This window comes from Haplochromis burtoni, unplaced genomic scaffold (assembly GCF_018398535.1).
Source record: "Haplochromis burtoni strain Fernald_Lab_line unplaced genomic scaffold, NCSU_Asbu1 Contig_1316, whole genome shotgun sequence".
Taxonomy (NCBI): Eukaryota; Metazoa; Chordata; class Actinopteri; order Cichliformes; family Cichlidae; genus Haplochromis; species Haplochromis burtoni.
The window spans coordinates 1,834-15,728 of record NW_024583677.1 but is presented as its reverse complement, the minus strand read 5'-3'; the positions used below and the strand labels follow the sequence as shown (position 1 = coordinate 15,728).

The following is a 13,895-nucleotide window of genomic DNA, read 5'->3' as shown; positions in this document are numbered from 1 at the left end:
GTGATGGGTTACTAGGTACTGTCAGCTTTGGTGCACTTTTGTATTGATTATTCAAGTTTCACAATTCAAACTTTGTCCTACTGGAACAGACCACTGCCAATGTTTCATCATTGGATAAAGGTGATTACTCTGAACAAGTTTTATTAATTGCTCTAACTCTTCAAGTGGACCCAAAATGGTTGTAACTGTAATATTCCACCTCTACACAATATATATTTTGATTTACAGACACAGGAGAAGCAGCATCATTAATCATTCCGCTTTGCAATACTCCCTACTGGTTAACAAGGACTTAACTTGTCAAAAATATAACTGCTAACCAAGGTTTGTGGCCTTTAACTGTTCCGTATAAATCATTGTTGAAATCCAGTCCAAAGTGGAATTTAGAGTACATATCAATGTTATGTCCAGTTTCATTTATTTTACCCACCACACTGCTAAAAGAATGGGATAATGAGATCACATAATCTAGTAAAAGAAAAAGTAACATGGCTTTCTTTTTCCAAGGTAGATTACAACTCAGAATCTGACATGTGTCTGTTTTTACTTTCTCTTTGCAGTTCTTCCCTCATTTTCTGTCCTCCAGAAGACTCCCTCCTCTCCAGTCAGCTTCCACGCTATACAGGTTGCTATCCTCAAAGAGCCGTGATGTTCTGGAGAAAGAATGGAAGGAGCTTCCGTGCTCTGCTGGGGTTATACAGCACTGTGAGATCTTTAAGCTAAGATGGGGCATGAATATGTAGGAGAACAATTCTTACATTTTAGAGAGACTCCAAGATTTTAAGGCGTAGTGCGAGTTCACATAAGCCAGATCACATTGATGAACAGGTCATCATTAAGTAAGAGAGAAATGTGGTATAGCTGGTGCCTCAGTTAGATTTGATATGGAAATACGCACTGGAAGAAACCAGGATACTCAAATCAGCCCTCACATTTTTCATTACTTTTACTTATTTTTTCCAGCCAAATGTTAAACATGAGGTAATTTTCTAATCAGATGTTATAGATGAGGATTCCAGTGAATGTAAAAAGTAGAAATGCAAACCAGAATTTCACTGCTGCAATTGTCTGTAACTAACTGCATACACTTCAGTAATTATTTAATTTATTTCTTTTTATATTCATACTGGGAAAAAAAAGCAATATCTGACTAATATTTCATATTATCAGTTCCATTGATATCGTACAGATAAAAATATTGGTAACAGCATTGTTTGTTTCTGTGGGTATGTTCTTGGTATCTTAGCAGTTCTTGTCATTACCGCTTGATTATAGTACACCTGAACTATCCAGTGCTGGCTCTGCACTTAGGATGTATCATGATTTAATAGTTAGTTAGTTTTTATTTTCATGTGCTATGAAACAAGTGTGTGTTTCACTTTACATGTTTGAACCTTAGGGGTGACACAGGACTTTGTATTGCTAGAAAAACTTTTTAATTGTGGACCCTTTGCTGTCAACTATTTTAATGTTTGATATTGGCAGACCTTAAAGAGATCATAGTTTTGTTTTATGTATGGTAATGTTCAAAGTCGTTGGCCCCTCCACATATCTTTATATTTTGACTGGGCAAATTTGGTTACCAGGAACAGTAATTTCTTGACAAATGTGCAATCATACAGGTGTGGTGAAAAGTTTAGATTCACTCCTTATGGGTATGAGTGTTATGGGAATTTGGGTTTTTAATGATTTAGCTGAACTGTTTTTTGTTTTTTTTACCTGAATGGTATGATTGTACAGTATTGAATCTTTAATGACTTTAAAAAGCAAGAATTGGGTGCACACGTTTTTAATTTACTGAGGAGAACAAACGGCTATATGGCAGCTGTGTCACTGACAACTGACAATCTAAATGTTCTTGCTTAACAATGACTGTAAAAAAATCAACATTGATCAGAAACTTTTATTCCTCATTTATGCAAACAGATTGAAAATTGGAATTATTTCAAATATACAGTTATGTTGTTTAAAAATGTTCAGTATAAATGAGTTTTTAGCTTCAGCCTAAACTGAAAATGTATACACAATCTGAAGACAAATAAAACAAAGCTCAAAATCAAGATCTTTTTTTTAAATTTTTTGTTTTTTATTATTTGTTGGTAATAATTTCATGTGGTCTTTAGTGAACAGTTCCACAAGTTCTTGTTCCTCTTCTGGGCTTTTAAATAAAGTGAGTAATCTTCTTTGTAACGCCACCATGTGTCAGGTAAACTTTAGCGTACACATGAAAACATCCTAGAGAAGATATTTGGTCTTCTCAATGGGGCCTTACTTTTGAAAATTCTGACAATCATTTTGTCAAGTCTTGGATTTCCATTATTCATAAACCCCAGGACATTGTCAGCACCTCTCCACTTTTCCCGGAGTTCATTGTATACTGTCACAGCGAGGTCTTCCATGTTCTCCAAGGAGATTTCAAGATTTTGGGACACAATTTTAGCCCAGATCTTTTCGGTAAGCCTCTGTATAACTTCTTCAGCTGGACGCCATTTCTTCAACCCCTTTATGTTGCTCATTGCGTGCATAACCAGATCTCTAGCAAAGCGTTCCACAAGTTCTCTGTACTCGTCTCGGTTTTTAGATAAAGTGAGTATTCTTTTGGGTAATGCCAGCAGATGTCTGGTGAATGTTGGGACAGTAATATCATCCTCAAGCTCTTCCTTCAGACTTGAAATCAAATGTTTTTCCTTGCACTTATGCACTTTACAAAGATTGGTGAAAATGGCTTTCGCCATACTGGGCAGCCTCTTTGGACATAGATCCAAATGTTTTCCCTCAATTTCAGGCCAGATTTTCTCCATCAGACGATAACAGTTGGGAATCCTTGTGGAGTCTTTGTGTTTAGAGGAGACTTTCTCTAAGGCCCGTGAAACTACCAACTGAGTAAGTGCATAAACAAACATTTTTTCTGCAGACACATCATCAGATGCCAGACTGATGACAGAAGAAGAATCAACTTCTGACTCATGTACAGCTGGAATCACAGGCTTTTCCACGGGACAAGCTTCTATTTTGTCCCAGTGTTTTGTATCAGCTGTGGGCTTTGTCTTCATACAGCTTTTCTTTGGTTCTGCTGTGGTTTGGGATTGTGTGTCCACATGCTGAAGACTTGCACTGGCCTCTGTCTCCAGTTCCGGAGTTTCTGTTTTTTTATTATCAACACAGTTGTCTACAGATATTTCTGTTACCATGTCTTCCTTTGCTGGTGTTACCCCTGTTTTCTCATGGGAATCAGCGTCCACTGACTCAAGACACTCCTCTGTCTGTGTGGACACCGGAGCTCCCTTCTCCATGGTTGTCTCTGTTGCATCCACTAACATGGAGCAAATTGATGTTGTGGCAGGTATGTCTGCTCCGGTGTCCACATGCTGAAGACTTGCACTGGCCTCTGTCTCCAGTTCCGGAGTTTCTGTTTTTTTATTATCAACACAGTTGTCTACAGATATTTCTGTTACCATGTCTTCCTTTGCTGGTGTTACCCCTGTTTTCTCATGGGAATCAGCGTCCACTGACTCAAGACACTCCTCTGTCTGTGTGGACACCGGAGCTCCCTTCTCCATGGTTGTCTCTGTTGCATCCACTAACATGGAGCAAAGTTGATGTTGTGGCAGGTATGTCTGCTCTTTGTGAACTAAATGTGTTTAAATGTTGCTCGCTGTTCTGATGCATGAATGCGCTCTGAACTAAATCGCAGGTGTTTATGGAGTTCTGGAGTTCTATTTATAGGCTCGTGTCCTGTAGGCCCCGCCCACTGCCCTTTGATAATTGCCAAGCCCCGCCCACATCGAATGACTGTTGCCTAGCAACCGCTAGATGATAGTAGCACGGATGGGCACAGCCACTGTGACGTCATCCAGTGTTCTTTGATCAAAGAGAAGTAAGTGTTGGCTTTCTTGCCGCTCAGCAATTGATAACAAAGAACCTTGAAATGTGTTTTTAGCTAAACTTTGACACAGCTGCAGGACATTAATAATAATGAGAAGCTACTTAATATATATATATACACACATACATATATACGTATATGATGAATATTATATATATATTCAACATATATACTATATACAAAGCACAACGTGGCTCAAGAGTTGGGAGTTCGCCTTGTAATCGGAAGGTTGCCGGTTCGAGCCCCAGCTTGGACAGTCTCGGTCGTTGTGTCCTTGGGCAAGACACTTCACCCGTTGCCTACTGGTGGTGGTCAGAGGGCCCGGTGGCGCCAGTGTCCGGCAGCCTCGCCTCTGTCAGTGCGCCCCAGGGTGGCTGTGGCTACAATGTAGCTGCCATCACCAGTGTGTGGATGACTGGATGTGTAAAGCGCTTTGGGGTCCTTAGGGACTAGTAAAGCGCTATATACAAATACAGGCCATTTACCATTTGATATATTACGACTACATAATACAATTATATATTGTATTATAATACCCTGAAAAGGATAAGCGGAAGCGAATGGATGGATGGATGGTTTTAAAAAGAGTGTAAGAGCCAAAGTGAATGTTTATGTTTTGTTTATTTATTGTGGTGGTACAGGTGTTTAGATTTTCCTGCACCTCAGGTGATCGCGTGTTATTTACGTGACACAGGCGTACTCATCAGGGAGGAGGTGGCTCTGATCGGGTGTTCACCCACTATTTTCACAACAGTGATGTGTATATATGTGTGTTGTGGGTGCACAAGTATGCATATATGTCTGTAAATTGTATATCTTTTGACGTATTACTGGGGTTAAATAAATAAAAATTACATGCATTATGTAATGTAATTGTAATGAATTTCTGAGGGAAGAAAAAGTGTTGACTATTAATTACTAAATAGTGGAAAGGGGGTGGGATTAAATAAGTTTATGCTTCTTCCTAGTCCTTTTGAACATGTAAGTTACTTATAAATATTGTTGCTTTGTTTTCCTTTTGTTTGTTTGTCTCTTTTTTCCCTGTTGTTTTTATTTAAACATGTTTAAAATAAAGATTCAATACAAATACAAATGCTCACAAACGATGTAAGTTAATACATGCGCTATTTGTTTTGATTGAAAGCAAATGTTTATTGTTTAAGTTTTAAATAAATACGTGAAACACAAGTGGGACTTAGTATGGCTTATTGGAGACGCGTCACAGTACAGAAACAAACTCAGCCGGCAGCGGCTTTATTTGTGGATAGAAGTCGCAACAATGGGTTAAGATATTTTCAAGATTTAAATTTAATTGCAGGCCGGCGTCCGTGCGTCTGTGATGTCTGGGCGGGCGATGCTTGGACCGACGCGGGACAGCAGCTCCTCAAACTGGGCGAGGGACAGACGGTGGTACCGCTGAAAGTGGCCGTCAGCCAGACGCATCTCCTGGAGCAAGTGGTGAAACTCACCAAACTGCTCACACTCGTGGAGGACCTGATGGACCCAGGTACGGTCAGGACGTCCTTTACGCCGCTGCTCTGCTCTCCACAGTAAATAGAGAAGGGAGACTCTCTCTTCAAACGCTAGATCGACAGCTGCCATCTTGCAAACATACTGTCTGGCACTACTTCCTCCCACATTTCTGGTTCACGCACGTGAAAATTGCATATTTTAACACTAGGAGTCCCAGGCTTCTACCTTTCTACCTTTAAAACCCAGAGAGCAGCCAAATGGCTGGGGGGGAGTAGGGGGTGTCGTGCATGAGACGGTGGGGAGCTGCACAAAGCTGTGAGACTTCCTTTTGTGTTTCATTCTTGATGCAATTCTACAATCATCCAGGGAATAAATCTTCCAAAAGTTCACAAACATGGGAGATGTTTCAGTTGCCATCTTAGGGCATCAGAACAACACCCTGTTATATATATATATATGTATGTATTTATGTATGTGTATGTATTATATATATATGTATGTATATATGTATATGTATATATATGTATGTATGTGTGTATATATATGTATGTGTATATATGTATATGTGTATATATATATGTGTATATATTATATATGGTTGGAATATATATATAATATTTTCCTAAAGGGCATTCCATAATACGTATATATGTGTATACATACGTATATATGTATGTGTGTATATATATATATTAAGTAGCTTCTCATTATTATTAATGTCCTGCAGCTGTGTCAAAGTTTAGCTAAAAACACATTTCAAGGTTCTTTGTTATCAATTGCTGAGCGGCAAGAAAGCCAACACTTACTTCTCTTTGATCAAAGAACACTGGATGACGTCACAGTGGCTGTGCCCATCCGTGCTACTATCATCTAGCGGTTGCTAGGCAACAGTCATTCGATGTGGGCGGGGCTTGGCAATTATCAAAGGGCAGTGGGCGGGGCCTACAGGACACGAGCCTATAAATAGAACTCCAGAACTCCATAAACACCTGCGATTTAGTTCAGAGCGCATTCATGCATCAGAACAGCGAGCAACATTTAAACACATTTAGTTCACAAAGAGCAGACATACCTGCCACAACATCACTTTGCTCCATGTTAGTGGATGCAACAGAGACAACCATGGAGAAGGGAGCTCCGGTGTCCACACAGACAGAGGAGTGTCTTGAGTCAGTGGACGCTGATTCCCATGAGAAAACAGGGGTAACACCAGCAAAGGAAGACATGGTAACAGAAATATCTGTAGACAACTGTGTTGATAATAAAAAAACAGAAACTCCGGAACTGGAGACAGAGGCCAGTGCAAGTCTTCAGCATGTGGACACACAATCCCAAACCACAGCAGAACCAAGAAAGAGCTGTATGAAGAAAAAGTCCACAGCTGATACAAAACACTGGGACAAAATAGAAGCTTGTCCCGTGGAAAAGCCTGTGATTCCAGCTGTACATGAGTCAGAAGTTGATTCTTCTTCTGTCATCAGTCTGGCATCTGATGATGTGTCTGCAGAAAAAATGTTTGTTTATGCACTTACTCAGTTGGTAGTTTCACGGGCCTTAGAGAAAGTCTCCTCTAAACACAAAGACTCCACAAGGATTCCCAACTGTTATCGTCTGATGGAGAAAATCTGGCCTGAAATTGAGGGAAAACATTTGGATCTATGTCCAAAGAGGCTGCCCAGTATGGCGAAAGCCATTTTCACCAATCTTTGTAAAGTGCATAAGTGCAAGGAAAAACATTTGATTTCAAGTCTGAAGGAAGAGCTTGAGGATGATATTACTGTCCCAACATTCACCAGACATCTGCTGGCATTACCCAAAAGAATACTCACTTTATCTAAAAACCGAGACGAGTACAGAGAACTTGTGGAACGCTTTGCTAGAGATCTGGTTATGCACGCAATGAGCAATACAAATGAAGCAGGGAAATTGCCTCTAGGGGCTGATGAAGCCATTAAACAGAGGCTTGCCCAAAAAGTCTGGGCTAAAATTGTGTCCCAAAAGCTCAAAATCTCCTTGGAGGACATTGAAGAGGTCAGCGTGGCAGTATACAATGAACTCCAGGATAAGTGGAAATATCCAAACACTGTCATGCAGTTAATGAAAATTGGCCACCGAAATGTTGACAAAGAGATTGTCAAAAGTTTCATAAGAAATGCACCATTGAAGAGACCAAATATCTTCTCTAGGATGTTTTCATGTGTACGCTAAAGTTTACCTGACACATGGTGGCGTTACAAAGAAGATTACTCACTTTATTTAAAAGCCCAGAAGAGTAACAAGAACTTGTGGAACTGTTCACTAAAGACCACATGAAATTATTACCAACAAATAATAAAAAACAAAAAATTAAAAAAAAGATCTTGATTTTGAGCTTTGTTTTATTTGTCTTCAGATTGTGTATACATTTTCAGTTTAGGCTGAAGCTAAAAACTCATTTATACTGAACATTTTTAAACAACATAACTGTATATTTGAAATAATTCCAATTTTCAATCTGTTTGCATAAATGAGGAATAAAAGTTTCTGATCAATGTTGATTTTTTTACAGTCATTGTTAAGCAAGAACATTTAGATTGTCAGTTGTCAGTGACACAGCTGCCATATAGCCGTTTGTTCTCATCAGTAAATTAAAAACGTGTGCACCCAATTCTTGCTTTTTAAAGTCATTAAAGATCAATACTGTACAATCATACCATTCAGGTAAAAAAAACAAAAAACAGTTCAGCTAAATCATTAAAAACCCAAATTCCCATAACACTCATACCCATAAGGAGTGAATCTAAACTTTTCACCACACCTGTATGATTGCACATTTGTCAAGAAATTACTGTTCCTGGTAACCAAATTTGCCCAGTAAAATATAAAGATATTGTGGATGGGGCCAAACGCTTCTGACATACAAGCTAAACAAACTATTTGGGATCCTTTAAGGAACTGCTATCTTTTCCTGTCTACAGTTTTATTTTGTGAGACGGTTTATAATTGTTGTGCCCAAGTAGTCGGGCTTTCGTGATCCCCTGCCCGTGTGTTTTGATGGTTGTTTACAGCGATGTTTGACTTGTTTCAGTCGCCACAGAACTATTCTACATTCCTTTTTGGAGTGCGCTGGGATCAAATATCACAACAACTACATTTGGCTCAGGCAGCAGTTCACCTGTGGGGGTGCAAATTACTAGGATTGTTTACTTTTTTCTGTTTAATACTTTTTTGTGTATTTTGTTTGACTGTGTGTGGTGTTAAGTGCCTTTGTAGGTTTTTGTGACTTTTAATGTTTTTTTTTATCTGTTTGTTTGTTTGTTTTGGTTTTTAATAGTAGCCCGGATAGATTTGAAAGGCGTTTTCGTGTGTGAAAACGCTCCGCGTCCACAGTAGCGTTTTCAGTCGTTTTCACAGAGTTGTGCGTCCACATTGAAACAGCCGAAAACGCTGACGTTCCAGTACTGCTCATATGTGAAACCCAAGATGATTTGACCTGCCTCATTTCTGTCTGCCGCTTATTTACTTTCCAGCTCTTTGAAACGTTGCAGCAAAATGTTGAGGAAAAGCACCAAGTTTTTTAAATGGAATAACAATGAGGTACAGTTGTTGCTGCAAGTAACACAAAAGTACAAAGTTGCAAAAGCGAGTGAAAGTTAAAGAATTTGAAGAAAAGCTATTCTGGAGCATGTACAGACTGATATTAATCTTTAATAGGCTGTCAAAATTGAGAGCAAACAAAACAACTGCTGTATAATGCCCTCCGCTATCTTAGGCTACGTTCACACCGCAGGTCTTAATGCTCAATTCAGATTTTTTGATCAAATCCAATTTTTTTTGTCTGCTTGTTCACACTACAAATAAAATGCGACAGCAAACGCTCTAGTGTGAACGCTCAAAGCGGCCCGCATGCGCAAAAGAAGACGTCACACACAACGCGCTCTGTTTAGACCCAAAGCAAACAATATTGTTTGACTGATGGCCCTTAATATAAAGACTTCGGACTTTACGTTTCCCAATTTTGCTTTAAGTTATTTTGTTATTTACATAATAATGTAGATAACCTAATAATTATCCTTATTGCTGTTTTAGAGAGGAGCGGTGCTTCAAAGGATAGTTGCAGATTTCTGTCAGAATCTGCAGATTATACAGTACAAATAAAATGTTCACGTTGTCTTCCCAACAGTTTCACTAACATCTACACTGGATGGCCAGGAAGCGTTCGCGATGTCTTCTCGGGCGCTTCCCGGCGCTGATAATTGGCGTCTGTCTTGTGTCAGTGACGTAAAAGACGGATTTAATGCGACATGACCGTTCAAACAGCAGTCGCTTTCTAAAACATCAGATATGTATCGGATTCAGTACCACATACGAAAGTGACCCAAATCGGATTTGAAAATATCGGATTTGTGCCGTTCACACTGTCATACCATGATCGGATATGGGTCGCATAGGGTCAAAAAAATCGGATTTGATGCGCTTTCGCCTGCAGTGTGAACGTAGCCTTAGTTTAATTGATCACATGACTGCATCATGCGTCATCGTTTTAGAAAGTCTCCATTTTCGCTGTCCACACTGCCACGGAAAGCACCCTTTTGAAATGTATGTGTTTTCAAAACGCTGTGTTTTCCATCTGTGAAAACGCCATCTCAGTGTGGATGGGAGGCCAAAACGGAGAGAAAAGGATGCGTTTTCAAACGAAAACGCATTAGTGTGGACGTAGCCTTAGGCTTTGTCCACACATCCACATGTACCCGGGTATTTTTGAAAACCCATATTTTTGCACCTTTCGTCCACACGTAAACGGCGTTTTTGCTCACTGAAAACTGAGATTTTTAAAAACTCCTGCCAGGGTGGAGATTTTCGAAAACTCCGTTCCTCCAGACGGAGAAAACGCAGCGTCAAATGTGTGCGCCTTTTTTTGACGTCACACTGTGCGCTACGTTATTGTTTCAGTGAAATGGGATGCCAATGTTCACATTTTGGACAGAGAGGACAGATGGTTTGAAAGAGGAGTGAAAGAAGCCATTTACGTTCACTGTGAGCGACCATCTTTGAACAGAGGGTGGTTTACGACACCAACTGTCTGCCATCTATAATCCAGTTTTGAGTTCCCTCCCCAGACGCCTTAACGCCCACTCACATCCTGGGCCATCTGACCTCAGGAATTCGCATGATAAGGTGGGGCCAGGTTTCACAAAGAGCTCACCCGAAACCCTGGCTGATTGGGACCCACACCCAGTTTCACACCTTGGCTCATGTGATTAGAGGATCATCAGGGGGTCCTTTTGTCCCTCTTTGGGGGGAAACTCCCACTGGGTTTAAATCTGGGACTCTCCACCATTTGACCTTAGAACTGAAGAAGCTTCTCGGATGAGAGGTGAAACGTCTTCAAGCAACTTAAAGAAGTCCAGACGCTTTTCTTTGCAAGCTCCTTTGACTACGATGACCTGGATGACTGAGAACCTTCACAGACAAATATGGCATATACATTTTTTTATACAAGTCCCACAATCATATACATCATCTGCATCAATGTGGAAATCTTTTTAACCCTTTGGGTTATTTTTTGGTTCTGGGATCCTCATGTTAGGACTAGAGATGGCACAATACCACTTTTTTATGTCCGATACAGATATTATAAATTTGAATATCGGCAGATACCGATATGAATCCAATATAGTGTGTTTTTAATCAATAAAACAGTTTTTTAATATCTTGCTGCTTTTTGTATAAGTTCATACTCAAGTTTAAAAAAAAAACACTATTCTGTTATACCTGTAAGCAAAAAATACACTGCACCCAAAATATTCCATAGTTCAGCAAAACTGATGAATCTAATAAACTTAAACCTGCTCCATCCTCCCTATTCTGGTATTTTAAAGAGTAAGCAAACTAACTAATAGGGTTGCAAACTCCCAGCAAAAAATAAATAAAAAAAGGGAACCACCCCCCACCTCATGATGCTTAATCGACGTAATCAACTTTAATTTGATCCAGTGTGAAAAAATGCACAGAAATCAATTATTTTTCTACAATATTTAATAGATTCAACATCTTTCTTCAACAGAATTGCAGAATGCACAGATGGTACCGTCCCAAAGGAAAAAGCCAGACATTTTAAAAGAGAATAAGAAAGAAAAGTATATCTTTGTGCCCCCCTTTTCCCTGTTCATGCCCTATCGGCCCCCCTGGTAAACTTTGCTAGATCCGCCCCTGCACAGTTACCAGCTGTCAGCTACGTAGAAAAAGATCCTGGTGTAGAAAGTAATATTAAATAAATTCTAACAACAGATTATCAAGCTTAAACATGCTGCTGTTGTTCAGCCGCTTGTTTCCTCTTTCTGGCACAAACAAACAAGAGAGATGGACTCCCGACAGAAAAGCCGATCAGCTGATCATTAATCAGTTTCATGATTTAAGTAGCAGCAGGAGAGGGAGGGGGAGAGAAGAGGCAGTCGCTCCATATATCGGTTGTTAAGCTTAACGCTGGAATGCTTTACAAACATTCAGAGATGAACTTACACACTTGCTTTACTTCTCTCTGGGATCACTTTCTTGGAGATGAAATGCCGGTTTGGTGGCGAGGCTCCAAATGCTCAACCAGACCGTGACAGGTCCCGCACACCACAGCCGCTCTATCACTTGATGCATAATGCTCCGACGTGCTACGGTTATGAGCCGAGTTACGCCAGGTCGCAAGTTTTGTGAGGTGCTTTTTTGATATTTAATGGATCGGATTACATTTTTTATTTCTCTCCGCTATCCGATCCAGTAATTTAGGTCAGTATCGGACCGTCCATCTCTAGTTAGGACCTATGAAACACATCGTGCAGACTCTTGGACGTTAGAAGACAACTGATGCTGCTCATGAATAAGACTAAAGGTAGGAAGGTGTCCTTTATAACTAAACCTTAAGTTTTATATCATAGTTTATAATATAGCACGTGTATTTCAGTAATAGCTTCTTTAATTCAGTATAGTGGTGTGCGACTCTTACCAGTTTGTCCTTGAAAAATCCACACGAGTCCAGATTTCCGAGGACATGGCACGTGGAGTCTGATACTCCTATAAGTTATCCAAGTCATCCAATTCTTTTGTAAAGGAAAAACAAACATTCATGTCTCCGGTAAGTTATCTCAGGGACAACTGTTTAATTCATAGCAGCTTCTGCAGTAACCATGGTAACCACGGACACTGAGCGGATGGTCCGATGCAGGTCAGACTTTGGGAAGTTATCCTTCAAGTTTCTGAAAAAAAGGCTCCTCAGCTGTGCGGCTGTTTGTCAGAATATGTTTTATATGAGCAGCGTGTGATGCTCACTTCACTGAATGAAGAGCAAACAGTTAGTTGCATTGTTACGAGAACATGCGCGTATTAATTTCATGATTTATTAAATGTATAAATGTTAATATAGCTACATGCAAAGAAATCAAACGGTGTCCATAAATTATGTTTAATTTTTACATTTTTTGAGTTAATCTGAAATCATACAGTTAATCTGTATGATTTCAGATTAACTCAAATAGATTTTTACAATTTTGTTAGATTTCAGTTATACACTCAGACAGATTGCAGTCAGTGGAATTTAAAAGAGTTAAAATGATATTTTGTATCTGCAAAACAATACATTTATTTGATTTATTTTTAGTCTAGCACTGAAATTTAGAATTCAGCAATACACAGAGCTCAGCTTTATTTGGAAGGTTATTACATTTGCAGTGGATTTAAGAATTTGGGATCCCAGGTGGTTGATATTGTACAACAACAAAAACACGTGTAAATCACGCAAAGGGAAAGCAACACTGCCCACTCCTGGTTAAATTAAAGTTATACACAATGACTGTTTTTGGGTCAGAGAGAGAGGGCGCGATTGTGACGTGTACACCATAACATTTGATTTCTTTTTTTTTTATTATGTTTTTATTTTTGTTGTATGTTATGTTTGTATTTCCAAGAAGTCCAGATCCCTAAATACACTAAATTGCATTTTCTGCCATCTGATTGGCTGATTACATCCATCCATCCATCCATCCATCTTCATCCGCTTTGTCCGGGGCCGGGTCGCGGGGGCAGCAGCCTAAGCAAAGAGGCCCAGACCTCCCTCTCCCCAGCCACCTCCTCCAGCTTATCCGGGGGAATACCAAGGCGTTCCCAGGCCAGCCGAGAGATATAATCTCTCCAGCGTGTCCTGGGTCTGCCCCGGGGCCTCCTCCCGGTGGGACATGCCTGGAACACCTCACCCAGGAGGCGCCCAGGGGGCATCCTTGTCAGATGCCCGAACCACCTCAGCTGGCTCCTTTCGATGTGGAGCAGCAGCTGCTCTACTCTGAGCCCCTCCCGGATGGCCGAACTTCTCACCCTATCTCTAAGGGAGAGGCCAGCCACCCTTCGGAGGAAGCTCATTTCTGCCGCTTGTATCCGCGATCTCGTTCTTTCGGTCACTACCCACAGCTCGTGGCCATAGGTGAGGGTAGGGACGTAGATCTAGGCCTTGAATTTGGTATGAATCTTTCAGTCCATTTTTCGTCTTTCTTTCTGCAATTCCTCTGCTGAGAGA

The 13,895-nt window shown here is 40.2% G+C and overlaps 1 protein-coding gene across 1 annotated transcript; it reads right to left on the bottom strand.

The window, feature by feature from the left end:
- Positions 1-2,088: 2,088 nt before the first annotated feature.
- LOC121813238 lies at positions 2,089-3,592 on the bottom strand. The gene is made up of 2 exons (XM_042216873.1): positions 3,366-3,592; positions 2,089-3,098 (listed from the first exon to the last, which is right to left on the bottom strand). The coding sequence occupies exons 1-2, from the start codon at positions 3,585-3,587 to the stop codon at positions 2,214-2,216; spliced, it is 1,107 nt and encodes a 368-aa protein (XP_042072807.1). The 5' UTR covers positions 3,588-3,592; the 3' UTR covers positions 2,089-2,213.
- Between the last annotated feature and the right edge of the window lie 10,303 nt (positions 3,593-13,895).